At 39.6% G+C, this 26,457-nt stretch overlaps 3 protein-coding genes and 1 pseudogene across 4 annotated transcripts in view; 2 read left to right on the forward strand and 2 right to left on the reverse strand.

The window, feature by feature from the left end:
* The window catches only part of LOC146468714 (uncharacterized), a 183,096-nt gene that overhangs the window by 147,903 nt on the left and 8,736 nt on the right, over positions 1 to 26,457 (forward strand). The window lies entirely within an intron of this gene.
* LOC146468720 (E3 ubiquitin-protein ligase TRIM71-like) overlaps positions 1 to 26,457 on the reverse strand; it is a 112,660-nt gene that overhangs the window by 20,841 nt on the left and 65,362 nt on the right. The window lies entirely within an intron of this gene.
* LOC146468724 (uncharacterized) lies at positions 936 to 24,543 on the reverse strand. Its single transcript, XM_085124208.1, has 11 exons — positions 24,483 to 24,543; positions 23,379 to 23,540; positions 19,056 to 19,112; positions 16,820 to 16,915; positions 14,606 to 14,779; positions 14,256 to 14,333; positions 13,266 to 13,333; positions 12,031 to 12,081; positions 3,792 to 8,206; positions 2,947 to 2,984; positions 936 to 2,318 (listed from the first exon to the last, which is right to left on the reverse strand). The coding sequence occupies exons 1-11, from the start codon at positions 24,541 to 24,543 to the stop codon at positions 2,290 to 2,292; spliced, it is 5,229 nt and encodes a 1,742-aa protein (XP_084980334.1). The 3' UTR covers positions 936 to 2,289.
* Positions 10,986 to 12,020, forward strand: LOC146468725 (uncharacterized; annotated as a pseudogene).

Consider the following 26,457-nt stretch of genomic DNA (forward strand, 5'->3'; position numbering starts at 1 on the left):
GAGCCAAACTGAGCCCGCGCGTAACTGTTAGGTTGGTTATGTATCTGTCATTTTCAGGTCGCTTTGTTCCTAACTATTTACCTCATCCTTATCTTTCCATAGGAATTTGAACTTTAACTGATTTACTTATTTTATGATATTCTCAGGAATGGGCAACAAAGGACGTATGAACAAATTTTGGTAGAAGCAGGAGCCAGTACGCACAAGTAGAGAGAAGAAGTGGCAAATCACTCAGGGCTTTTCGTCGTGGAGAAACTCCCTGCTAATCCACCCTTCGTTTATTATTCTTTATGCGAATACCTTTCTTCATTTAGCAGATTTTGGTCAAGTCTCCCACACAGTCTTTAAAGAGAGTTGTCTGTGTGAAAATTTAACGACACCTCCAACTAACGACTAAGTTTGAGCAATGTGAGGAAGATCCGTAAGGCTTGTATTGGCTCTGAGCCTCCAGCATCAGGCCATTTCATACCAAAATGTTAGATGAGAGGATCTTTCTTGATGGCAACTCCCCTTTCGAGAAAAATAGTCTGCAAAGTCCAAAAGTGTGTATTACGACTGTCTGTGTACCGTATTTTGCTATAGACTGTTACAGCTGGTGTCGAGTTTTGAACTAAAATGTACCCATCCTCGAAGATGTGGGCATAATAAACGAGGACATATACAGAAGTTTATAATTAACTATAATGTATAATTCTGATCAAGTGTATTATCAATAGCAAGGATTCCGAAGGCTTCCGCTCATCACAGGTTTCATTGTAGTCTAAATTCACTAAAATTGTGTCCCGCAATCTACCAATCATCACCCGAATTCACAAATTGACTCTTGCAAAATTTCGTGCTACTGGCCGGTTATTGTACTGTAAGGTTTGTCTTTAACTTACTCATCTTTTTCTTCTTCACTGAGGAATATATAACCACTGACAAACGCGTTTGTTAACTGAACTTGTTTATTTTGAATATTTCATGGTGTTACAATACTTTACATTTTTCAGCGTAATATGTAAAAAGCAAAGGCTGGCGAACGGTCTTTTTTCAAACTGGAAACTGACGAGCGGCGTCTTTTGCAAGGCTAAGAAAGTCTCGAGCTAGCATGAAATTATGAATTTTTTCCTCCACCACCCTTTGCATTGGTCTATGGTTTCCACAGCATAAGAGGCCTTAAGTCAAGTTACTAAAGCCAGATAAAGGAAGAATCAAAACTGCTCTATAGCACCAACATGATTTTCAGCTCAGGCCTCGATTAATGCAAGTATTAAACAACAGTACAAAAGCAACCATACCTTTGAAAAAAAGACAATACAAGTACACTTACATAACTTTCACCGATCGAGTTAAACTTACAATTATTGCTCAACTACTACGTATGTTCATTAACTGTTGGAGCAGCAGGATTTTGCCGATTTGGGGCGCAATTTGATTGCTTTATATTACGGTAACGTTATTTCCTATTTGGATTGCCCGAATGTTTTCTTTGGATAATCGGTATTTTATCCTGTGTTCGACTATATTATAAACTTATTAAATAGAAGAAAGGCCCTTGAAGTTATTTACGCAACTTAGAAAGTTGCGAAAGCAGGTCTTAAAATAATTTAGACTTGAAAGGGATTCGAACCCATGAACTCTGCGATACCGGTGTAGTGAACTACCAACTGAGCTATCAAGCCAACTGGAAGCTGATCACATATTGTGAGTTTGTAATATACCCGTGGAAGATGAATAAATGAATATGAAGACCCTCACAAAAAGCCGCTAAGTTGTGTAAGTAACTACGAGGGTGTTGCTTCTATTCCATCTTTCACCCGCAGTTGAAATATATGTTTCAGATATTCATATTTATGTATACCTGGATTTATGAAAACATAGCTCCAGAAATATTGCCTTATGTTAGTTTTACTTATGAGATTTTAATCTTTTTTTTGCATTTTTCTTTTGGTTTATAGTCATTAAGTAGAAAGCATACAAGGGTCATTAGCAGACATTTACATGGTTTGTTTTTCAAACCGAAATTTCGGACAATTTTTGTACAAATATTTTGCTGTTTATACATCCAAATTCTTTGTTTTCGTCCTTTTTTTCTACTGTAAGGAACAGCCTTGCCGTCTGTAATTTATTATCCCTGAAAATATTGAACATTTTCTAAAATGTATTACACAACAACTCTATAACTAGGCTTGTTCGCCGGGTAACAAAATATTACGTTTTGCAACGCAATCATTGAGGATCTTTGTTATCTTTCATCAACATTATCATCCAACGCTAGGAATATTTCCTGCAGCATCCTTTGGATTATCAGAGTGTTTTGCCTGGGTGTTCTGGAACTTAACAGACATCGTATGATTAAATGTTGACATGTGTAATCACAGTATTCAACAAACCCAAATTACCAAGTACCACTGCAACTTGTGGTATAGCCCCCGGGGGAGGGAGCTACTCCCATAACTTTTATGCTATATAGGTATATGCTGCTGCCAAGGGTATATTGTTGAAGCAGTTAGGTCTGGGAAAGGGTATAGAAGTCGGAAAGTTTTGTTCTAGAATAGGATGTCAATGAGAAAAAAATGGTTTGAAAAAAGGTTGCGTGAATAAAAATTAAGACTCAATTCTAGGATGAGGGGGATTTTTTGTGTCTGATCTAGAACATGGTTTGGTATAGGATAAAGGTTTCAAAGTCTCAGTGGCACATCTCCATCTAAAGCTATTCAAAACTCCACTCAGTACCCCTCCTCCCCCTACCCCCGGGGGATACAACCTAAGTGGAAATCTAAATTCAGTTTTGTTGTGGGGGATGTGATTTTTCAATTGTTGAAAAGTGGCCGTTTATAAGGGTTGGTCATACAGGTTTGACTGAATCCTTTTATGATGGTGACTCGGACTGCAGTAATTAACACTGTTTTATTCCCTTGTATGACAGATAACGGAAGTAGAGTTCACATTACTGCAACTTACCATCGTCGAAAGTTCTTCCTCCGTGATCTGAAACATTACTAAAACAAGAAAGAAAATAACACATGTATGAACATCCGTTCACAACAACTACAACAACAAAAAACACCTTTTAATGAAGGCAACCTTTAGACAGCAACAAGGACACCACACCGGCTTCGAATTCGATTTCGGGGTATTGTCAGAATCTTACGAATGCTCACAGCACTGAATAATACCAAGGTGGCAGCCACGGTGAACTGCTTTTCCCTTCTCACGACACACACACGTGCCACAAGTGGCCCTGTTATACGGATCTACTTCTCCATACGCATTGGCGAAGATGATTTTGCAATCCTCAGCCAACAGCTCCCACAACGAGTTTATGGAGATGTAATTAAAAACGTCACATGTGGCCACCACTTGCAAGGACAATGTAACGCAGTGGCTTTCGTGTTCCGCTCATGGCCTGGGCCTACCACTGCCCTGGTAAAGGGATCGTCACTCGGGAGTGGGGACAAATATTTGGTTTTATTAACAGAGCTAAAGACGTAATTTGGCCACCATAAAGTGAGATATGAGTGCTGACGTTTCGAGTGTTAGCCCTTCGCTCGAAATATCAGCACTCGAATCTTTTTACCGTAACAAAATTACCTTATTTACTTGGTTGATAAAAGCAAATATTCTTAAATGATATAAGGCCACTCACCAGGCTATCAAACTTTAGAATTCGCAGACGAAACTTAAAGTTGTACCCATTACGCGAATGAAAGCCGCTCAGCTTTACGTTTCGAGTTTGGGGACCTAAACTGATAGAGGTGAGAGGTTTTCAAATCCTTTAAATTAATAAATATCAAACGGTGACTTACCTCAAGTGACCAAAACTCAATGTTACGTCATCACCGATCAGCACAAACGGAGCCCAGTATTTAATGTCACTGAAGTTGCCAGATTCCCGCATTTGTTTCATGGTCTGGTGGAGAGCCTTACTGGCACGTTGTCCTTCCGCCAAATGCTCGTAGAAGTATCTCATAAATTGCAGAGTAGCTTCGTCATCAATGGCCCACAGTGATGCAAGGACAGAACGAGCACCAGCACCCAAAAAAGCACGTGCAAGACCCACCACACCCTCGGCCTTAATCTTCCCTCGGCCGCTATGGCAGCAGCTTAGGACAACCAATCTTGCTCGCAGTTTGGTATTTAACACATCAGCCATAGTCAAAAGAAAGTCTTCCTGTTTGAGTTTTTTCTTGGCCACCGTTGGATTAGGAGACAAGAAAATTTCACCAGTTTCCGCACGGCCATGGGCTGCAATGTGTACCAAGGCCACTGAGTTTAGCCTGCTCAACACTTCAGCTTTTGTTGCCTCTTTTCCAGTCAGAGGTTTGATATTCAGAATAGCACCGATCATTTCCACCTCCTCTTTGGCAGCCGGAATTTGCAGGATTCTACTTCCTCTGTAACGGATACCTTCCACCCATGGATCACCAACAAGCAGTGCACCAGACGTACTGTGGTACCCCTCTTGGCACTCTGTCATTAGCTTCAAACTTGTCAGTGTAGGAACCAGTCGAATTGTGATTGTTTCAGACAAGTACCTAGAATTTTGGTCCAGAAGTGCAGCATAGGGAACCAAAAATAGTGGACCATCAGGAACAATGATAACTTCATCGCTTTGTAGCAGATGTGAAATCGGTCCCAGGACCACATCGGACAACGCCTTTAAAGCATCGCCTTTGCCTTCTGCAGATGCCTGAGATTTTTCATCACGATTTTGATTAGCAACCTCTGCACATTCTTCATCTGCTGGCCCATCTAAGGAGCGATTCTCACACATGACTTTGTTAAAGACTCCAATCTGTTTGTATGTTTCGTGAGTAAGAGACTCCAAACTATCACTGATTTTCTTTCGCTCGAACTGGCAAAGACTTCCTTTTTGCAGCACCCAGAAGAGGAGTGAACTGGGGACTTCAGCAAAAAATATCGTTTGCGATGGAAGGTGGCTTGGAATGGAGGCCATTATACTCGCCTTCTCAGCAGACACTGGATAAACTGATTTTACGCCGTACTGTGATTCCATAAGATCCATCAGAGCCTGTGCACGTCCACGCTCAGCTGTAAAAAGCGCCTCCATTGTCTTGTTCTGTTGTAACTGAACAAGCCACAAGTTGATGTAGCAAGTCTTATATCGGTTCCGGAAGTCGATTTTCCATCTGTCATTCGATTGAAGAAGACCCCTAAGTTCATCAAATAATCGTACACTACATTTATAAAAATCCTCAGCTGTACAAACATCGTCGTGCAAGTGATCATTACCAAGACACTCATATGCCGTTGCTTCGGCCATTTTGTCTCCAGTTTCTTTAGCGATACTTAGAGCTTTTCGATGGTACTCGATAGCTGTCTTGAAATCTCTACGCCGGAAATAAACAAATCCAATGCTCGTATAAGCGATTCCTTCTGTATGTTTGCTACCAATTTCTTTAACGATCCTGAGACCTTGCTGATACATGTCCAAACTTGCCTTAAAGTTACCAAGAGAGTTATAGACAGAACCAAGCTTCATATGTAGACTTCCTTCTGAGAGCTTGTTCCCAACTTCTTTGGCAATATTAAGAGCTCGCTGATAACACTTGTCAGCTTTCTCATAATCCCCTTCAGAGATGTAATCACTACCAAGCGCACTGTATGCAGTTCCTTCTAAATCTTGGTTCCCAATCTCTTTCATGATACTAAGAGCTTGCTGATGGAACTTGATAGCTGTCTTGAAATCACCAAGAGAGAGGTAAGCATTACCGAGGTTCGCATATGCCCTTCCTTCTGAATCTTTGTTCCCAACTTCTTTCTTGATACCAAGAGCTTGGTGATGGAACTTGATAGCTGTCTTGAAATCACCAAGAGAGTGGTAAGTACTACCGAGGTTCGTATATACGGTTCCTTCTGAATCTTTGTTCCCAACTTCTTTCTTGATACCAAGAGCTTGCTGATGGAACTTGATAGCTGTCTTGAAATCACCAAGAGAGTGGTAATCACTACCGAGGTTCGTATATACGCTTCCTTCTGAATCTTTGTTCCCAACTTCTTTCATGATACCGAGAGCTTGCTGATGGAACTTGATAGCTGTCTTGAAATCACCAAGAGAGCCGTAAGCACTACCGAGGTTCATATATACGCTTCCTTCTGAATCTTTGTTCCCAACTTCTTTCATGATACCGAGAGCTTGCTGATGGAACTTGATAGCTGTCTTGAAATCACCAAGAGAGTGGTAATCACTACCGAGGTTTATATATACGCGTCCTTCTGAATCTTTGTTCCCAACTTCTTTCATGATACCGAGAGCTTGCTGATGGAACTTGATAGCTGTCTTGAAATCACCAAGAGAGCGGTAAGCACTACCGAGGTTCATATATACGCGTCCTTCTGAATCTTTGTTCCCAACTTCTTTCTTGATACCAAGAGCTTGCTGATGGAACTTGATAGCTGTCTTGAAATCACCAAGAGAGCGGTAAGCACTACCGAGGTTTGTATATACGGTTCCTTCTGAATCTTTGTTCCCAACTTCTTTCATGATACCGAGAGCTTGCTGATGGAACTTGATAGCTGTCTTGAAATCACCAAGAGAGTGGTAAGCACTACCGAGGTTCATATATACGCCTCCTTCTGAATCTTTGTTCCCAACTTCTTTCTTGATACCAAGAGCTTGCTGATGGAACTTGATAGCTGTCTTGAAATCACCAAGAGAGTGGTAAGCACTACCGAGGTTTGTATATACGGTTCCTTCTGAATCTTTGTTCCCAACTTCTTTCATGATACCGAGAGCTTGCTGATGGAACTTGATAGCTGTCTTGAAATCACCAAGAGAGTGGTAAGCACTACCGAGGTTCGTATATACGGTTCCTTCTGAATCTTTGTTCCCAACTTCTTTCTTGATACCAAGAGCTTGCTGATGGAACTTGATAGCTGTCTTGAAATCACCAAGAGAGTGGTAAGCACTACCGAGGTTCGTATATACGCTTCCTTCTGAATCTTTGTTCCCAACTTCTTTCTTGATACCAAGAGCTTGCTGATGGAACTTGATAGCTGTCTTGAAATCACCAAGAGAGTGGTAAGCACTACCGAGGTTCGTATATACGGTTCCTTCTGAATCTTTGTTCCCAACTTCTTTCTTGATACCAAGAGCTTGCTGATGGAACTTGATAGCTGTCTTGAAATCACCAAGAGAGTGGTAAGCACTACCGAGGTTCGTATATACGGTTCCTTCTGAATCTTTGTTCCCAACTTCTTTCTTGATACCAAGAGCTTGCTGATGGAACTTGATAGCTGTCTTGAAATCACCAAGAGAGTGGTAAGCATTACCGAGGTTTATATATACGCTTCCTTCTGAATCTTTGTTCCCAACTTCTTTCATGATACCAAGAGCTTGCTGATGGAACTTGATAGCTGTCTTGAAATCACCAAGAGAGTGGTAAGTACTACCGAGGTTCGTATATACGGTTCCTTCTGAATCTTTGTTCCCAACTTCTTTCTTGATACCAAGAGCTTGCTGATGGAACTTGATAGCTGTCTTGAAATCACCAAGAGAGTGGTAAGTACTACCGAGGTTTATATATACGCTTCCTTCTGAATCTTTGTTCCCAACTTCTTTCATGATACCGAGAGCTTGCTGATGGAACTTGATAGCTGTCTTGAAATCACCAAGAGAGCCGTAAGCACTACCGAGGTTTATATATACGCCTCCTTCTGAATCTTTGTTCCCAACTTCTTTCTTGATACCAAGAGCTTGCTGATGGAACTTGATAGCTGTCTTGAAATCACCAAGAGAGTGGTAAGCACTACCGAGGTTTGTATATACGCTTCCTTCTGAATCTTTGTTCCCAAATTCTTTCATGATACCGAGAGCTTGCTGATGGAACTTGATAGCTGTCTTGAAATCACCAAGAGAGTGGTAAGCACTACCGAGGTTCATATAAACGCTTCCTTCTGAATCTTTGTTCCCAACTTCTTTCATGATACTTAGAGCTTGCTGATGGAACTCAATAGCTTTCTTGAAGTCACCAAGAGAGTAGTAGGCAACACCGAGGTTTGTATATACGCTTCCTTCTGAAGTTTTGTACCTCAATTCTTTACTGATACTAAGAGCTTGCTGATAAAACTGGATAGCCTTCTTGAATTCACCGAGGCGATAGTAAGCAATACCACGGTTCATGTATGACGTTCCTTCCGAAGCTTTGCTTTCAAATTCTTTGGTGATACTACGAGCTTGCTGATGGTACTTGAAAGCGGTCTGGAAATCACCAAGAGAGTGGTAATAATTATTAAGGTTCACATACGGCTTTTCTACTAACTATTTGTTTCCAACAGATTGATTCTTTGTCGCACGTTCTTGACGTGATGTGTAACGTATTTTTCGTAATTTTCAATGTAAGACGTCATGTAACGTTTCTAATTTTGGTTGTAAAATGCATATGGGAATGGTTCATCGATGTCATGAAAGGAAATAACAATGGAATTTAGTGAGGTTGAATACTTTGGCACTGAGCAGTACGAGATATATTGCAGCTAGTTGAAGACACAAACTCTATCGGCTGGATGAAAAACCCGGCTAAATAAATCACAATCAAAGTTCTCTATTAAACGAGAACAGCAACGGGATTTCATGTAGATGTTTAATAATTTGGCACCCGGTAGATTGCAGCCAGAACCCGCCGTGCGCACAGTCTCAGTGTCGGTGGAACCATTAGAGGGTTTTACGACTTGTTTGACACTTAAATTCTTGCATCGACAGCAGAGCATATCACAATTCAATTGCTTGATTTTTTAAAATCATTTTGCCATTAAACTAAATTCCAAGAACATTCAAAAATGGATTTGTTTTTTTCTTTCTTTTCTTTTTTTTTTTTGGGGGGGGGGGGGGAGGGTGTACCCTCTGGTGGTCTGCTCGCGTCTTGCTCGGAAAGCACTGTATTCCTCAATATTGTTCAAATGGGAGAGGGAGACTAAAATCAAGGCACAAGGCCTTTTGGCAAATCTGAAGACCTTCGGATTCATTTTCACCTTTTTAATTATAAAGAATAGCCTAGAAACAATCAAACCCATTGCAGCCAAGCTTCAACAGAAAGACCAGGATGTCTTCCATGCTTATTCTATGATTGAAGACACTATTAAAGCATTTCACAGGGTGAGGTCAAACAGAAGAGGAATGCCATGAATGGTTTGAAGACTCCTCTAGACTGGCTGACAAGATTGGTGCTAGAGTCTCAGCGCCAAGAATCACTGACTTGGAGGGATGCACTTTAAAACAATACAAACCCGGAATCGCATTATCGTGTTAATGTTGCCATACCGTGATAGTTCATTTGTTGGAAGAAATGAATTCAAGATTTTGTGAACAAAGCAAGGCTGGAGCCGAAATCTTTGCCTTGCATTGGTTCGTCTGCCTTGGTGAAGCATGACAGCCTTCGTAATTTAGCAGAAAAGCTACAGGTTTGGCAACAGGACTTACCAACACCGTCCGCACTTCTTTTTGAGTTAAAGGAATGGCAAAACTTTTGAAAATAGTGCACACCAAATTTACCACTACCGGGAAATCTTATCAAGTGTGTAAAACATGCTGACAAGGACAAATATCCGAACATACGAGTTTTGCTTATAATTGGATGTACACTCCATGTTAGTCTGCCAAAACTGAGCGTTCATTCTCCGGCTTGCGAAGAATCAAGTCACATCTCAAAAACAGGATGTCTGAGGAGCGGTTGACGGGACTTGCACTCATGCACTTGCATCATGACCTTAACGTTGATATTGACGACATCTGTACAACCTTTATTACCAAGCACAAGAAGAGGATGTGCCAAGGGTGCATCCTTTACTAGAATAATTCATGTACACGGCAAGGGGTTATGAAACTGGTGTTAAATTGATTATAACGTGTAACCGCGAGCGGGGGAAGGGGGGGGGGGGGGGGAATTGGAGGTCTGGGGGATAAGTAATTTGCCGACCGCTTCATGAAAAATTCCTGGATCCCCCAGTGAATCCACGGTCTAGATGACATTGAATCGAGGGGTCCAAATATTTTTCGTAACGCAACGCTGCTCTGGTTCACTGTACGAAGGCAAACCGGTTCTCGAACTGAACCTGAGGGGTCACTTTGTGTTCCCTCCCCCTCTCAAAGCCATTGCGGCTTCAGTAGTGAAACTCGGATGGTATATAGCATGTCCAAAACGGTTTCCTTTGAGCTCCACAAAGTGGACTGGTGACGTTATATTACGTGATAATTGAATCATTTGTTCTTTACAGACTCCATCTTAGATCTGCCACCTGCATTTCCCGATATCTCCGAAACAGCAGAAAATCCTCCAAATTGGTTGAAAACTTATCAAAAACAATAAATAAGAATCAAATGATGTAAAATTGTAAAAGTTATGAGATGAGAAAAATTGGGCAGACAAGATCTTGCTTCTATGACAACAGCAAGCCTCGTGAACAAACAGTTATTGTATAAAGTTGTTACCAAATAAATTTTAGGAAAATTCACCAAGTTTGATGGTTTTTGCTGTTTTTATTTGGGAAGTTATAAGTATTCAACGCCAGCTTGACGCTGCAGCACTCAGCCTGAATAGGGTTAAGAGTATAAGGTCTAGTCGGGATCGCTCGTGCGCTTAACCTTATTAAATGACATTTATTCTTTTGGAAATTATAAATAATGAAACTGTTTTCTATCCTAACAAACAGGGCCGGCTACCAAGAGTAATATACTGCTTACACTTATTTGCTTTAAAACAGAGAACCTCTATGCTTTAAAATAAAATAAATAACAATACCTTTTAAACACTTTTTTTAAAAACGCTTAAAACCTGAGAAGAGCTGCTTAGAATTGCGACCAAAAAATCAGTTTTTTCAATTTGAAGGAAACCTATACGAACAGGTGGATGGTGTTGCTATGGGTTCGCCAATGGGACCTCTCATAGCTAACGCATTCATGTGTAACATCGAAAAAACAGCTAGAAACCGAAAACAAGACGCCTGCCTTTTACAAACGCTATGTAGATGATGCACTTAGCGCAATGCCTGATTTTGAAACAGCCTCTGAGTTCCTAACGACATTGAACAACAGTCATCTTTCTATCCATTTTACAATGGAGCTTGAAGAAAACGGCAGACTCCCCTTTCTGGGAATGGATATAATTACGAATGGATGCCGGTTAGACACGAAGGTACATAGGAAACCAACGCACACTGGGCTAATGTTACATTACCACAGCCAAGTGAACAGTAGATATAAACGGTCATTGCTGAATACCATGCTAAACCGTGCATTTAAGCTCTCAACTACATGGAAGCTTTTACATCAGGAATGTGAACGCCTCAAAGAGATCTTTTCCCGACTGCACTACCCAGACAAACTTGTGATCTCTACCATCCGCCTATTCATTGATTCAAAGGTATCTGAGTATTCACGTACCCAACAGCAAGTACCAGAGAAACAAGAAGCCTCAATCAGAATAGTGCTGCCTTTCAAAAATCAGAAATCTGCAAACGCAGTACGCAGACAACTTGGAGACCTCAGTCGGAAGGTCAATGTGGATATCAACCCGGTGTGCACAAGTCGGAAGATCAAGGATAAAATAAAAGTGAGGGAAGACTCCTTGTAAATCAACAATGCGCTGTGTATCATTTTCAGTGTGGCCTCTGCGATGCAGGCTATGTCGGCTACACGTGCCGACACCTTCACCAGCGAATTGAGGAGCATAAGTGATCGGCATTCGGAAACCACCTGAAGGAGCAGCACAACATGGCCCCAAATGACATTGCACAAAGTTTTAAAATTTTAAGAAACTGTCAAAGCAAACTCGATTGTCTTATTTTTGAAATTATTATTTTAAACTTTATAAATACTTATCATTCACATGTTTTATCACATTTTAGCGTTCATGACATTCTTACCGATTTTTAACTGTTTGTAATATATTTATGCTAAGGTTTTTATTTTTTACTCGCACTTGAAAATGGCCTCGGAGAGGTCGAGATATCATGACCTTTTAGCGTATATTTTTACCACAAAATCTCTTTCTAAGAAACTACTCATTAAATTAAAGTAAATAACAATACCTTTTGAGACCTGCTTCTGAGTTCCAACAGCGTCGCATTTTCTTTGTCAATCTTTTCAAAGTTAAGGTTGTTACGTTGTAAAGGAAGCAGGTAAATTCGATGAGATTTTATAATCACAATTTTTAGTTGTACCTGATCGGCTGCTTTTGCCATAATTCATCGGGGTTACTTGAACGTTTGAGGGTCTCCCAGATGTCCAGTGCGAATCGGCCCTCAGCGCCAGGACGGGATGAAAGGCACCTACGTTTGTAGCAATACAACGAAGCTGGCGGTGAATTTCTTTGGACCTCAGGGTTCTCGAGTACAACGATACTTGATTGTTACCTGACATGGTCTTTGAAACGGTTTTTTGCGGTAAAAGTAGGGGTAAAATGGCGTACATTAAAGTGGTTCTCTTGTGTTCTCTTTCAACTACTGCAATCAGATAAAAATAATAAGGCATATACATATATACTAAAACTTTCTTTCACTTATCAAATTGTGTTAATCAGTCACTGCTTGGTGAGGAAGTGAGCTGCAGAGCATCCTATGTTTTATACTGTGGCAGTATAAAAACGTAGAAATGCTAATCATGTCATTATTTATTTATTTATTTATTTATTTTTATTTTTTATTTTTTTTTTTGCAGAGGGGAGGGGGCAAGGCAAGTTTTGTGTGGGGACATACAAGTAATTCAGTACTGTCTTTCATTATCAAAACAACATTATTACATCCGGGAATGTTCATGCTGCACTCAAAAACTCAGTTGGTAGAGCATCGCACCGGTAACGTGGAGGTCACGGGTTCGAATCCTGTTGAAGCCTGAATTTTTTCAGGCTTCCAATTTTCAATTGCATTAATTGGAAAATTCTCTGCGATGATCACTTCTCACTTTCATCTACATCCGCAGTTCATATATGAATCATTTCATATACTTTACATCACTCAAAAACTCAGTAACAATTCATAAGCCCATTGACCAATCAAACTCATCGACAAAACATCACGTGCAGTGGTTTTAAAACCCAATAAAACCACCTCCTTATTAGTATGTAGTGTTTAATATTTTTCTGGTATGCTACTCTCCAACGTTCACAAAAGCATAATTGTTAATTATGAACTCTCCTGACATACGCTTTTCCAGGAATGTTTTTGAAGCCGTTCAAAAACCTGCAGCACGTATTTTATAGGGTCTAAAACCCGATAAAACACTGCTGCTTGTGTTTTAAACATTACATAAAAGAACCAAAGGATACTGCTAATCCTTGATCACACCACTTGATCGCTTCTTCAAACAGATTCAGCTCCAGATAAGCACTTGCTCCTAAAAAACATATATGATAACTTGATTTATTTTTAAGTCAAGTTAGTTTACTTCAAAATTTAGTTTCTATGTTTGCGTACATGTATCATGATCATGACAGAAGAGGATGATGAAAAAGGATCCCCATTTTGCAATACAGCTAGGGTGCGTTCGATTGACCCTATTCCGGAAAAAAAATACATGTACATACAATAATTTCAATCAATTCCTCAAGAGGTTTCTGGAGTTACTAAAATACAAAATGGCTCTTAAATTATCATGTGTCAGCGAAAGTTTGCAGAAATATCTTCCCAAATTTACTTAAAAGAGAATTCTAACAGCTATTTCGCTTATTCTTATTCTGGAATACGGTCAATCGAACGCAACTTTAAACACCACTTTATGAACAGCCGCTTAGTCTTTGCAATAAGAGGATAAGTTTTTAAATCATGAAACCCGCTTAATAAGGACACAGAGGCAACGTGAACACTTCATACAATAAATAAGTTAATTGTAGTCATGGGGTTTATGCCATGCACAATGTCAGACATCTGCACGACGTGTGATAAAAGTAGGGAGGTTCAAAGAAAATAACATGTTTCTGTTCAATCATTGACTGGCGATGTGCAGCAATACACTGTTCTTTCAGTTGAAACATATAAAATCGCATATATACAAGGTAGCATCTTTCACAATAATACATCGTGTAATACACACTGATACAGAAAACCAGTTCTAAAAAACGGATGGATATTGTGTAAATTCGCGGCTCGCTAGCCTACCTGGTGTAAAAGAGTCACGATCTATATATTAAGTTATATTTTGCAAAACATTGTTAATGGCCGTTACTTTAAAGATTGTATGGTAGATATCGTGGCGGTACATTTTTGCAGTTAACTCGTTACTTTCTTTTTCTTTTGTCTAGAATTTTAAGACATCTTACCTCTAATGATTGCTTTGACATAGGATGGTTGTAATTCAGTGGCAACTTTCGCATCACTTAGTGAATCCCGATAATTCCCTAAAAATTATAAATAGACAAATAAATTTATTTACCCTCAGGCTGAAGCAGCTGGCCAGACCTCTGCGTTCTCTGCGACGCGAGGCGCAGAATGGTGCAGAATGTAGTAAAAACCGGCTAAAATCGGCGCGAAAAATGTTTTCGAGAACGAGCGAAAGAGCGTCCCGAAACGAATTCAGGTACGGTCCAATTCATTTTCACAACTCAGTTGTGCTAATACAGTAACTAAATAAATGCTGAATAAATAAATAAATTAAAATAAAACATCTCACCTAAACGAAAGTGCGCTGCCGCCCTGTTGCAATACAGTTTGGCTTTCAGTTCTTCATCCTTGAAGTTCACTTTAATTCCTTCCGTATAAAAGTTGACAGCGTTACGGAAATTCCTCTTCCCGTATTCATCATTACCTTCATTCTTATAAACCTCTGCTATTGCTAAAATGAAGAAAATTAAAAACCATAGTTAATAAAAGGCAATGGTTAAGCCCGTATGTAGCCCGTCAAACTACTTCATTTTAGTGTTGTATATTTTGTAAGCATTTTTGGCGTTGACCGTGTACAAATCACAATAGATTTTGAAATGTGTTGGAGCAAATTACCAATAGTACGATATTCAACTGTAGTATGAAAGTTAAAAGAAGGGATTGTGCACGGTCGCGGTCCTTCCATCATAAATTGCAACACCATTGTTAATTTGGCAAGGTTTCATAACCAGTCCCTCATATATCATATCGAAATTGGGCTATTAACTATGATGAAAAGATCTTTGACACCGGCTTGGGAGTACTGTGTTTGTCGCGCTGAGTGTGGTTTTGTCATGTTTTTTTTAAGCCGTTGTGTTTTGTTGTCGCTTGCTCGTTGATACATTTTGTTCAGTACTTTTTTGTTCGTTATTAAGTTGAGTGATTTGTCTGTAGGGTCATGGCCAATTGTGTGTATACATTCCCTATACTATTTTTCAGCATACATATTTTAAAGGGGCAGTGTCACCTATTTGTGATGTTACTTTGAATGGCCAAAAAACACATTTGCATCGACAGAATCGTTAAAATAACGGTTCAGTTTTGTTTACTGTAACCACACTACTACACAGAAACTAGTGTTAGTTATCATTGGCCGCCGAATGGCCAAGATTGAAATAGATTGAAACTTGAAAAAATTGGCCGATTTTTTCAAGTTCTTCCAGCGTATTTGTAGAAAAAAAACTGATTCTAGTTTGTTCTTCTCAGGAGAAATCAGTTCATATTTTATTCTCGGTGCTCTAAGAGAAATTTGATGTCAGAGAAAATGTACCTTGTCAAATATTTGAGCAGTTTCGACTAAAACAAGAGAAATTTCCGTGACAGTGACCCTGCAGTAACCTGAACAACAGTCAACTTTTATTTGAGCCCCAAATTGTATAACCTAATGTCAAGAGACGATACTAATAATGGGGAGGTGAAGGGGCCTATATTGGGGGAAGAGTGGTGTTGAAAATAACCACACTATAGGATTAAAGAGGACAGGGAGGGAGTTAATAAGTAAGAAAAAAGAGGCCTTTACTACACCATTTTACATTAGCTATCATCAGTGGACTCAACGTTACTTAATCAATACTCTAAGATTAAAACCCAGTTTTCTTTCAACTGTAAAAATTAACATAGAACAATTTTTAAGGCTAAAAACAACTTCTGGTAAGAGGAAAACATGAATCCTAACATTCCAAAGTGTCATCATCACTTTTCCAAGTCTCCTCACCAGCTGGTTTGACAACGTTTTCAGTTTTGGCTTTGTTTTCAGTGCTTGTCATGGATGCTGGAAGATCAAAGATTTCAATTTAATAAGTATACTTAGCTTATAAATGTAACTGTAAAATTTATATAGCGAACCTTTCCATAGAAGATGATCAAGTGCGCTTTTTATATGCAGAGGGAAATAGAAAATATATATAGAATCGGAGACAACAATAATTACAAAAACTTAAGAAAACTGAAATATTGAAAAACTGTACTCCATTAAATATATGCTACGTTAAAGTCGTGTGTCCATAAAAGCTTCTTTACGTAAAGCAGAACGGTTTTCCAGTCTTAAAACGACTTCTGCTACGATAATAGCATGAATCCTCACCTTTCGAAGTGTTATAATCAAAATCCAAAGTCTCATCACCAGCTGGTGTGACGTCACTTTCAGGTATGGGTTCGCTTTCACTGCTTGCTTGAGATGCTGCGATATGCAATGCGTGGACGTTAACTGAACAAGTGTTAGAAATAAATAAAAGGAACTCAGAAAATGATAAGACATTACCAGAATAATCAAATAAACAAACAAGCAAATAAAAACAGCAACAAACAAACAACACTGAAAACGAGAAAGAGTTTGTAACTAGTTCTGGCGGATCTACGCCATGTATCCATGGATTGAACTCACTTCTCTTTCAACTGTGAAGATTAATATTGAACAGTTTCCCAGTCTAAAGACTTCTGCTAAGATAATAGCATGAATCCTTACCTTTGGAAGTGTCATCATCAAAATCCAAAGTCTCCTCACCAGCTGGTGTGACTTCACTTTTAGGTATGGTTTCGCTTTCGCTGCCTGCCATGGATGCTGGGAAATCAAATGTTTAATCAGCATACTAAGTTTATAAAATGTAACAGTATAACTAAAGATGCTGAACTATGACTGAACACACACTGTAACAGTAAAGTCAACTTTTTTAAACCGAAAATTAAAATTTTCAGTTTGTATACAGCCAATCCTTTCTGCCAGCAGTTATGAATTTGCTTTAACGGGCAACAGTTTCGAACTATAATGAAAATTTATTTCTTGGCAGGATATAAACAGGCTACGAGGTTTTTTCAGCTTATCACGCTGCACGACGCGTGAAGAAAGGGGTTAAGGGTCATGCCTCGGACCACTTCTGTTCTCTGCTTATGCGAGCAAGCTGTTCCAGGTTATCAAGAAGCATTTGCCTAATGCGCATGCGTACGCTGACGACACTGAATTTTATTTGTCGCTCAAGCCAGACAGTTCAATGGGTGAGACAGAATTAAGAGGTGCTATGGAAAGATGTATCAGGACCGAAAGGGCTCGGCTGATTGTTGATAAATTAAAGCTGAATAAAGATAAGTCTGAATTCATGCTCATTGGAACTCGCCAGCAACTTAGCAAAGTTTGAACTGACAACCTTATGGTTGGTGACACGCAAGTAAAATCAGTCAGTGAAGCTAGGAAATTGGGTGTCTGGTTCGATTCTAATCTCCAGTTTCGCAGCCTTATAAACAAAAGATGTCAATCAGCTTTCTTTTCGCTATATAACATTAGGCGCATAAGAAAATATCTGCTTTTTGAAGCTGCAAAGTCATTAGTGCAAGCTTTTGTTATAAGCAAAATTGACTACTGTAATGCAATATTATATGGTTTGCCTGCTGTACATGTTAATAGGTTACAACGCGTTCAAAACGCTGTTGCCAGGTTGCTGACGAATATACCGCGTTATGCCCACATTACACCTATGATGATTAATCTCCACTGGTTGGCAGTAAAATTTAGGATCATTTTTAAGGTAAATTTGATGACTTTTAAAGCTCTTCATGGCCTAGCACCAGCATACCTTCGTGATATTATGTCATCCAACACTAATTCAAAGGCAATTCTAATTCTAATTTCAGATCAAATGTTATTAATTTATCCACGAAAATAAAAAGTCCAAATATTTTGCTTTCGCCAGTTTTTTTATTATTATTTTTGGTCATATGATGCGCCAGTTAGAACTAATGTTAGTACTTCAGCTATACATGGAAAACGAAATTTTAATGTATACATAGTTTATGAATCAATACATGTTGTTTGCTGTGCTTATATCCGGTGAAAATGTTTTCCATGAAATTTTGATGTCTATTTACCCTTCACTTGTACAGTAGAACGTAAAGCGAAGTATCTAGAGTGAATTCGACAATTACATTAGGTTCCACATTTTCTTAAATTATCACACGGAAATTAACTCCAGTTTTACTCAATGTATTAATAATAGTATAGCACATTAATATCTGCACGAGTTTGGCCATTTAAATAAAGATTGCCTTTTGTCATCGGCTAATTCACTTTTTTTCTTGGTTGGGGGGGGGGGGGGGGGGGAATGTCAAAAAAAGGTTTGGAATTCATTTCCTGCCTCCTTTTCGCGAGTATTCACTCTATTTTTTTGGGGTTGTTCTTTGTTGTTGTTTTGTTTCCGCTTAATTGCTAATATGGTCTTGAAATCTAAATCCGCCTTCGCCACGACGGAGTGATGGGCGCTTGTAGCAAAATAGCGGCGGCTGATCGAAACCGGAATCGGATTTCTCATTCATTGAATGAGAGCCCGAAGCCTTATAGCCTGGGAAGCGACAGCCGGAAATTCGTCTGCGTTCACAGCCTAGAAGCCTTAAATGTTCGCGTGAACGTTAAATGAATATAAGCTTCAAATAAAAGCAACAGAAACAAGTGATTAAACATTATAAAAACAATCAAACAAACAAACATGCCAATAAAAACAACAACAAACAAACGACACCGAAAACCGGAAAGACTTCATAACCAGCCTGGCGGATTTACAGGAGGAGTTTGCTGTATCTTCGCCCATGCGCTTGACTCAGTTCTTTTTCGACTGCGAAGATTATATCGAACAGTTTAACAACGACTTCTATTAAGAGAATAACATGACGCCTCACCTTTCAAAGTGTCATCATCAAAATCCAATTCTTCTCACTAGCTGGTGTGACGTCACTTTCTGGTATGGCTTTGCTTTCACTGCTTGCCATAGATGCTGCGAGATCAAATAGTTAATCAGCATACTCAGTTTATGAAGTGTAACTGTAACTTAGATGCTGAACTATGACTGGACACACACTGTGACAATGAAGTCAACTTTTTAATTTTCAGTGTGTATGCACCCAAACCTTTCTGCTTGCAATATTACATTAACGTACAACAGTTTCAAAGTATAATGACAATTATGTCATCATAGCGGACTAAAAACAGGATGCAACGCTGTTTTAGCTTATCATGTTGCACAGTGTGTCAGTCGTCTTTATTGTTTATCAGGGTGCGTGAATAATTTTCATCCACTTCCGTTTAGCGCGAAAAGTAAGGCCACGTCGTCGTCTTTTGTATCATACAGATATTTGATAGTTAACAGCGGTTTCAAGCGCAAACCTGAATGGCAGTAAAACTATCTTTCATCAAGCTTTTTCCTGTTTTTATTGTTATTTATACTGTTATATGTTTTCTGGAACATACAACAGGGAAATTGAGCTTTCAAATTAAGATTTCATGAGGACACTGTTTCTGTCTTTAAGGCCTGGTTTGCGACCTATACACTAGCCTGCAGAACAAGCTTATTTTATGCGCTTACTTATAAAAAAGATTGACAACAGATGCCTGTCTTACTGTCTACGCAGGCACAAGAGATTTTTTGCCATATTTCACAAAGGTTTCGTTTTCTATCGGCCAACCGACTAAATATTTCAGAAAACAAAAAAAAAAAAAGTTTTAAATTCATTGTCTGCTTCCATTTTAGCGAGTGTTCCCGTGTTTTTGTTCTTTGAACACATCATAATATGACGCTAATTTCCGCCATCGTAACGAAGTTTTCCAATACCTTTTGGAATGATGATGGCTTGAAGCCATAAATAAAAAGGCGGAGTGACGGTCATGTTCAAGATGAAGAATAAGTAATAGTTGATAAATAAAGCGTTCAGGGACGGGACAAAAGCCAACGTTTCGACAGTTTTTTGTCTTCTTCAAGGTACGAAAATACTAGCTTGAAACGTCGGGGCTTCTTTTAACGTTTCAGGGCCTATTTTTCAATTCCTACTTGCCCAGTTGAGGGCGCTTTACAATTTACACATTTTGTCAACTTACCCGTGAAGAATAACTCGCTTGGAATTTTCTACTTCTTTGCTTTTTTAACTGGGCGGTAGTTAATTAGATTGTCTGTGAGGCTTTCTTCAAACCAGTAAAATGATATAGGAGACAAAAATTTGGAATCACGACGGCAAAAGTATATATCACCCACTTCGCTTGCCGAGATTTTTCTTACTATTTTCCCCCCACCCCCCTTATGCATAAAACAGTTAAAATACGACAGTCAGTCAAAATCTATGTTACCAAAACTAACTTAGTAACGTCAAATTCGCTAGCGTTGTCCAGCCATTGTCGAATACGCGCGCACATTTCCTGATTTGGTCCGTTAATGTTGTGTTATTATGAATATAATCCATAATTAAATGCTTTTATGTTTAACGTTTTTGTCAGAGGAAAACATTTTGCATACCTTGATTGCTGCTGAAATGGTCACATGGTTTAGTGTAGGACGGGGTTTGATGATCAATATTTTAAAAGAAGCACTTGTTCAATGAGTCACAAGTTATAAAATGAATGATCATTAAACTGACGAGTGTTAGTCCACAGTTCTGAGCACCAACTTGACGAACCCCAACACACGGTGCTCGGAATAAACTAATTGACCAAATAAACCGCAGTAGAACATCAAAGGAAGCCCTACAATTTGCACACATGACGTAACCATTCCATAGTATTTAAAACATATTATTCAGTTGAAATCCTTAAAATATCCCATTCTTAATTCCTATTTTCGTAATCTTTACGTATTCAGGGTTGGTGTTTCGTTTGCCGAGTTTCGATTTCCGGTTGCTTCGGTTTTGAGTTCAGGGCGACTCATTTTCAAGTTCAGGGTGCTTCAGTTTCAAACGCACAAAATAAGTCGTCCTATTGTCTCTATTCCTCTTTACCCTATCAACCATCCTATTACAGGAGCCAAATTTGCCACTGAATTTTCGCAGTATCTTGACGTTGAGTTTGTTTACTCAGACAAACCTCGACGCAGTTTTATATTCACTCAGCCTTCTAACCAAAAGCTGCAACAAATCCCAAAGGTTTTGGTAGCAATGAAAAGTTTCAGTGTATAACGGGCGCAAGTGCCAGGATCCTCGATACCGTAAAGTTCCGATAGTAACGACCCTCCGAAAGTAACGATCCCCCCCCCCCCCCCAAAGTAACGTCACAACTTTGTGGCTTCTAATGAATCCCGAAAATAGCGAGCCCCCGAAAGTAGAGAACTCCCCGAAAGTAGCGAGTCCCCCAAAAAGTAGCGAGACTAAGGTTGTTTTAAATTACGTTACACACATACCGAACACCTTTATTGTTTTCCAATCCATAGTCCTGAAATTTTTAATGTACAATACTAAGATCTTTTTCGTGCATTGACACTGATTAATTACGATAAAGGACTTCAAAACAAGGGAAAGCTTTAAGCCATCATTCGTCCTTGACATCAGTTCACAGCTGATGGCGTAATGTGAAAACTAAACTGTTTTAATTTCGTATTAACAACATCCGGAACTTTTCTTAAAATTAAAATTAAAAAACTCTTTATACTGCAGTATAAAACGCATTGATGTGTCATGGACTAAAAGCACTGAGTCTGAGTCAGAGAAGAAGTAATTCGATTTCCTCTTCATCGGCTGATTCATTCATGCGGTAGTCCGGTAGACCATCGATGTTTATTTCACTGTCCCTGCTACCAGAAATGGGCAGTGCAATACCACATTTCACAAATGAACGGATAACTGTCTTTCAGCCGACGCGAGATCTCTTGCCATGCCGTGCCCACTCATTTCGTGAAAAGCACACGCCGATCACCAGCGCGTACTCTTTCACTCATAAATAGCTCTGGATTTGCGAACAAGTGTTCCGTAGTGAGTCTGTCAACACTCTTCTTAAATTCCGCATTGAATGCAACATCAAGTGGTTGAATCTTGCTCGTTGCGCCTGGAGGTGCAAGCCCCAATATCGTCTGGCACTCTTGCGTCAGAATGGTCTTTATTCTGTCTGTTTTTTGAGCTCTGTGCGAATCATATTATTTTTCATTTCGGAAAAAAAGAGCTAGCGCTAGCTTTGTTTCATGGTTCTTGCTCCCCGAAAATAACGACCTCCCGAAAGTAACGAGCCCCAAAGGCTGCTAATTCCGAAAGTAACGAGGGTCGCTACTATCGGAAATTTACGGTAAAATCTTTAATTGAAAATATAGCTACATAACTGCTACATTATTCATCCAAGAAAGAGAAAAACATTGTTAATGGCTGTTACTTTAAAGATTGTATCCGGATTGTAACTATGGTGGATATCGCGGCGGTAAATTGTTGCAGTTAACTCGTTACTTTCTTTTTATTTTGTCTAGAATTTTAAGACATCTTACCTCTAATGAGTTGCTTTGACATAAGATGGTTGTAATTCAGTGGCAACTTTCGCATCACTTAGTGAATCCCGATAATTCCCTAAAAATTATAAATAATTTTATTTAACCTCAGGCTGACGCACCTGGCCAGACCTCTAGCATTGTCGGAAAAGCGACGAAAGATAGTTGGAGCGGGACATAGTAAAAATCCGGTTAAAATCGGCGCGAAAAAAGTTTTCAAGAACAAGCGAAAGAGCGCTTCTTGGAACTACTTTGTTCCAGGGCCTTTCCAAATGGCTCCCTGATTTAGCGAAAATTTGTCCCCTGTATTATTTTTCTCAATCGGTAGGCAGCAAGGCTGGAGATGAGCTTGAAATTAATTTAGTTTAGGAAGTACATCGAGCTGTTTTCCGACTTACTTGCTGTGATGTATTTTCAAAAGTTCAGAGAGACATCAACAATTACTGCAACAAGTAGGACAGCTTCGTGTTGTGGTTATTCAACAATGCCGGAACGTTGCATTTATCAGATTTAAGGACCGAATTTTATAATTTCGACATCACTCCGTCGTGCTTCTGTTCGTTTCTTTTTACTTAACCAAAAACGATCAGCAAAGCTGACTATCATCAGTAAGAATTAATGATGAAATATTGCATAACAAGGGCCGTAACAAGTAGCCTCGTTTTCTACAAGGAGAAATACGCAAATTGAGAGACATGGTTAGAGGAAAGAGAATAGATCCAGATTCATTTTGACAGCTTAATGCGTAATACCTAAATTACCGTAACTAAATAAATGCTGAATAAATAAATAAATTAAAATAAAACACCTCACCTAAACGAAAGTGCGCTGCCGCCCTGTTGCAATACAGTTTGGCCTTCAGTTCTTCATCCTTGCAGTTCACTTTAATTCCTTCCGTGTAAAAGTTGACGGCGTTTCGGAAATTCCTTTTCCCGTATTCACCAATACCGTCATTCTTATAAACCTCTGTTGTTACTGCAATGAAACAAATTAAAAAAAAACTTAAATACCGGCTTTGGAGTACTGTAAGATACTGCGCAAACTCCAAGGTTGCGTTGCGGTAATGTGAAGCGCTTTACTAGTCAGGTTGTGTTGTGCTGTGTTTTGCGTAAGGTGTTGCATGACCGTTACATTTTGTTTTGTTGTGTTGTTCCAAGTATTTCGTTGTTCTTTTTGTCTCTTTGTGCTGGGTTTTGTCGTGTTCATTTAAGCCGCTGTGTTTTGTTGTGGCGTGCTCGTTTTGTTGTGCTTTTCTGCTCGTTGTTGAGTAGAGTGAAGCGTTTGTTAGAATATGGCGAGTTGTGTGTCATTCTCTTAAGTAAACATTCCCTATACTACTTTTCAGCAAGCAAATTTTAACCTTAATAACGGCCACCTTTCATTTGAGCTCCATACTGTATAGCCTAACGTAAAGGGACGATACCAATAAGAGGAGTAGCCTGCGAGCAAGCTCTCTATTATAGGTCAGTCGCGAGAGGATATAGCGCGAGCCGGGGCGGAGGCTCGCCGCTCGTGCTAGATCGTCTCGCGGCTGACCTATAATGGAGAGTTTGCTCATAAGGGAAGGTAAAGGGGACTATATATTAAATTATAACTACACTGGAGGATTAGAGAGGCCAGGGAGGTGTTTTAATATAAGAAAGAAAAAGTGGCTTCTACTACACCATTATCACTCGTGGACTAAACTCAGCGTTTTTGCAACATTTAGGGTCAATTATACAAACGACGTTTAGACAGCGTTTATGAAAGTCGTCGTCTAACCATGTTTAAACCTTGAATACCGATTATTTAAATCACAGGGAGTCCACAAAAGTTGTGAAACTCCGAAATAAATTAATAAATTATCGACTTACGTTGTTCGAAGGGTCGTTCGTTTCTTGTGGTTTTCTATAGCCCGTTCATTTGCATACAATTTACGCGACAGCACTAATGTCGTGTATTGAGTTGTGCACAAGCGGATCTGAGCTCTGCTCACCATACTTAATATACAGCTGTTTCGACAAAGGTTGTCCAAAAAGAGCGTAAAAGCGTATGCGACATTGCCGAACGGTAGTCTGGGAAATACCCAACAAATTTCAATATGAAAGCTCAGAATCCATATTGCCCGCCATCTCAAGTCTTCGCTGTACGGTCGAGGCAATATGGATTCTGAGCTTTCATTGAAATTTATTGGGTATTTCCCAGACTACGTTTTGGTTTTGTAGCGTACGCTTTTACACTTTTTTTTGGACAGCCTTTGTCGAAACAGCTGTATATAGTGAGCTGTATAAAGCTCAGATTCGCTCGCGCACAACTCGGCCAGTACACGACATTAGTGCTGTCGCGTAAATTGTATGCTAATGAACCGGCTATAGAAAGCCACAAGAAACGAACAACCCTTCGAACAACGTAAGTCGATAATTTATTAAAGTGGAAATAATGAAGAAGCCTTCTCAAGTCGAATAACTCGGAAAAAGAATTTTCCTAGGCCCCCAACGGGAATCGAACCCATGACCTTCCTGATACCGGTTGGACGCTCTAACCACTGAGCTATGGGAGACTCATGGTGAGCGAGGCCATATACTAGGTTCTTATGGGTGACACATGTCCTGCTATACTGCAAGGCTCAAATATGTCCAAATGATAAATGTGGTTAAATGATAAATGGAAATGGCTGGTCATGAAAAAAATCGCAAAGCAATTTTTTGGTCATGACTTTATCCAAGTCGCCATTTCATTTATCATTTAACGATAATTTATTAATTTGTTTCTTTTTGACAACTTTTGTGGACTCCCTGTGCACCGTCTAGCGGACAATAAGAACCTGCTCACGGGTAGATTAAAACGCTGTTTAACAGCAATTTCACGACCAGCCATTTTGAAATGGACGGACTACTGCGCTACAGGCAGTTGAGAGAGTACGCCAATCGACTTAATATGCGACAAATTCGACGCCTTAGGGACAGGTTTAACCCTTCAGAGGAATACGATGACGAACAGTTTCGTTTGCGTTTTCGTTTCCGAAAGGACTCGGTGGTTGACCTGGTCAAAATTTAGGATAAAGATCTTCAACATCAGTCAAGAAGAGGTCTGCCACTGACACCGCCGACAGCACGTTCTCATTGCGTTGCGATTTTTTGCGACTGGAACTTTTGAGCGGGTTAATGGCGATTTATTTGGTGTTTCTGTATTTGCTGCATGCACAGTCATTCATAAGGTTTCAAGGGCAATCGCCAAACGAAAACGACAATTCTTGTCATTCCCTGATGATTTGACTGATACCAAGAGAAAGTTCTACGATGTTGCACGCTTTCCAGCTGTGATCGGCACCATAGATTGTACCCACGTTAGGATCATATGTCCAAACAATGAAAATGCTATGGCATTTATTAACAGAAAGTAGTTTTATTCCATCAACGTCCAAGCAGTTTGTAATAGTGACGCCTTTGTTACTGACATTGAGGCACGTTGGCCTGGATCGACTCATGACTCACGCATTTTTGAGAACAGTATGATCGCAGACAAATTAAGGGAAGATACAATTGATGGCATTCTTGTGGATGACAGTGGATACGCTTGCAGATCATATTTAATGACACCAATCCTCAAGCCAAATAATTCAGGAGAAGTGCGCTACAATATTGCACACAGGCGTAGTAGATGTGTTATTGAAAGATGCTTTGGCTTACTTAAGCGACGATTTCCACGTCTGAACTTAGGAATGCGCACCGCCCGGAAAATACTCTCGTCATCATTGTGACCACGGAAATATTGCACAATTTCGCCCTTATGCGTCGCGAACAAGACTTCGATAAAGAAATCGAAGATAAAGGTGTTCCATTTGACATTGCTGCTGCTGCAGACGCAGGTGGAAATGCCAAACGTCAGCTAACTATTTCAGAATACTTTGCTT

Source organism: Pavona decussata, unplaced genomic scaffold (assembly GCF_977016875.1).
Source record: "Pavona decussata unplaced genomic scaffold, jaPavDecu1.1 SCAFFOLD_130, whole genome shotgun sequence".
NCBI lineage: Eukaryota > Metazoa > Cnidaria > Anthozoa > Scleractinia > Agariciidae > Pavona > Pavona decussata.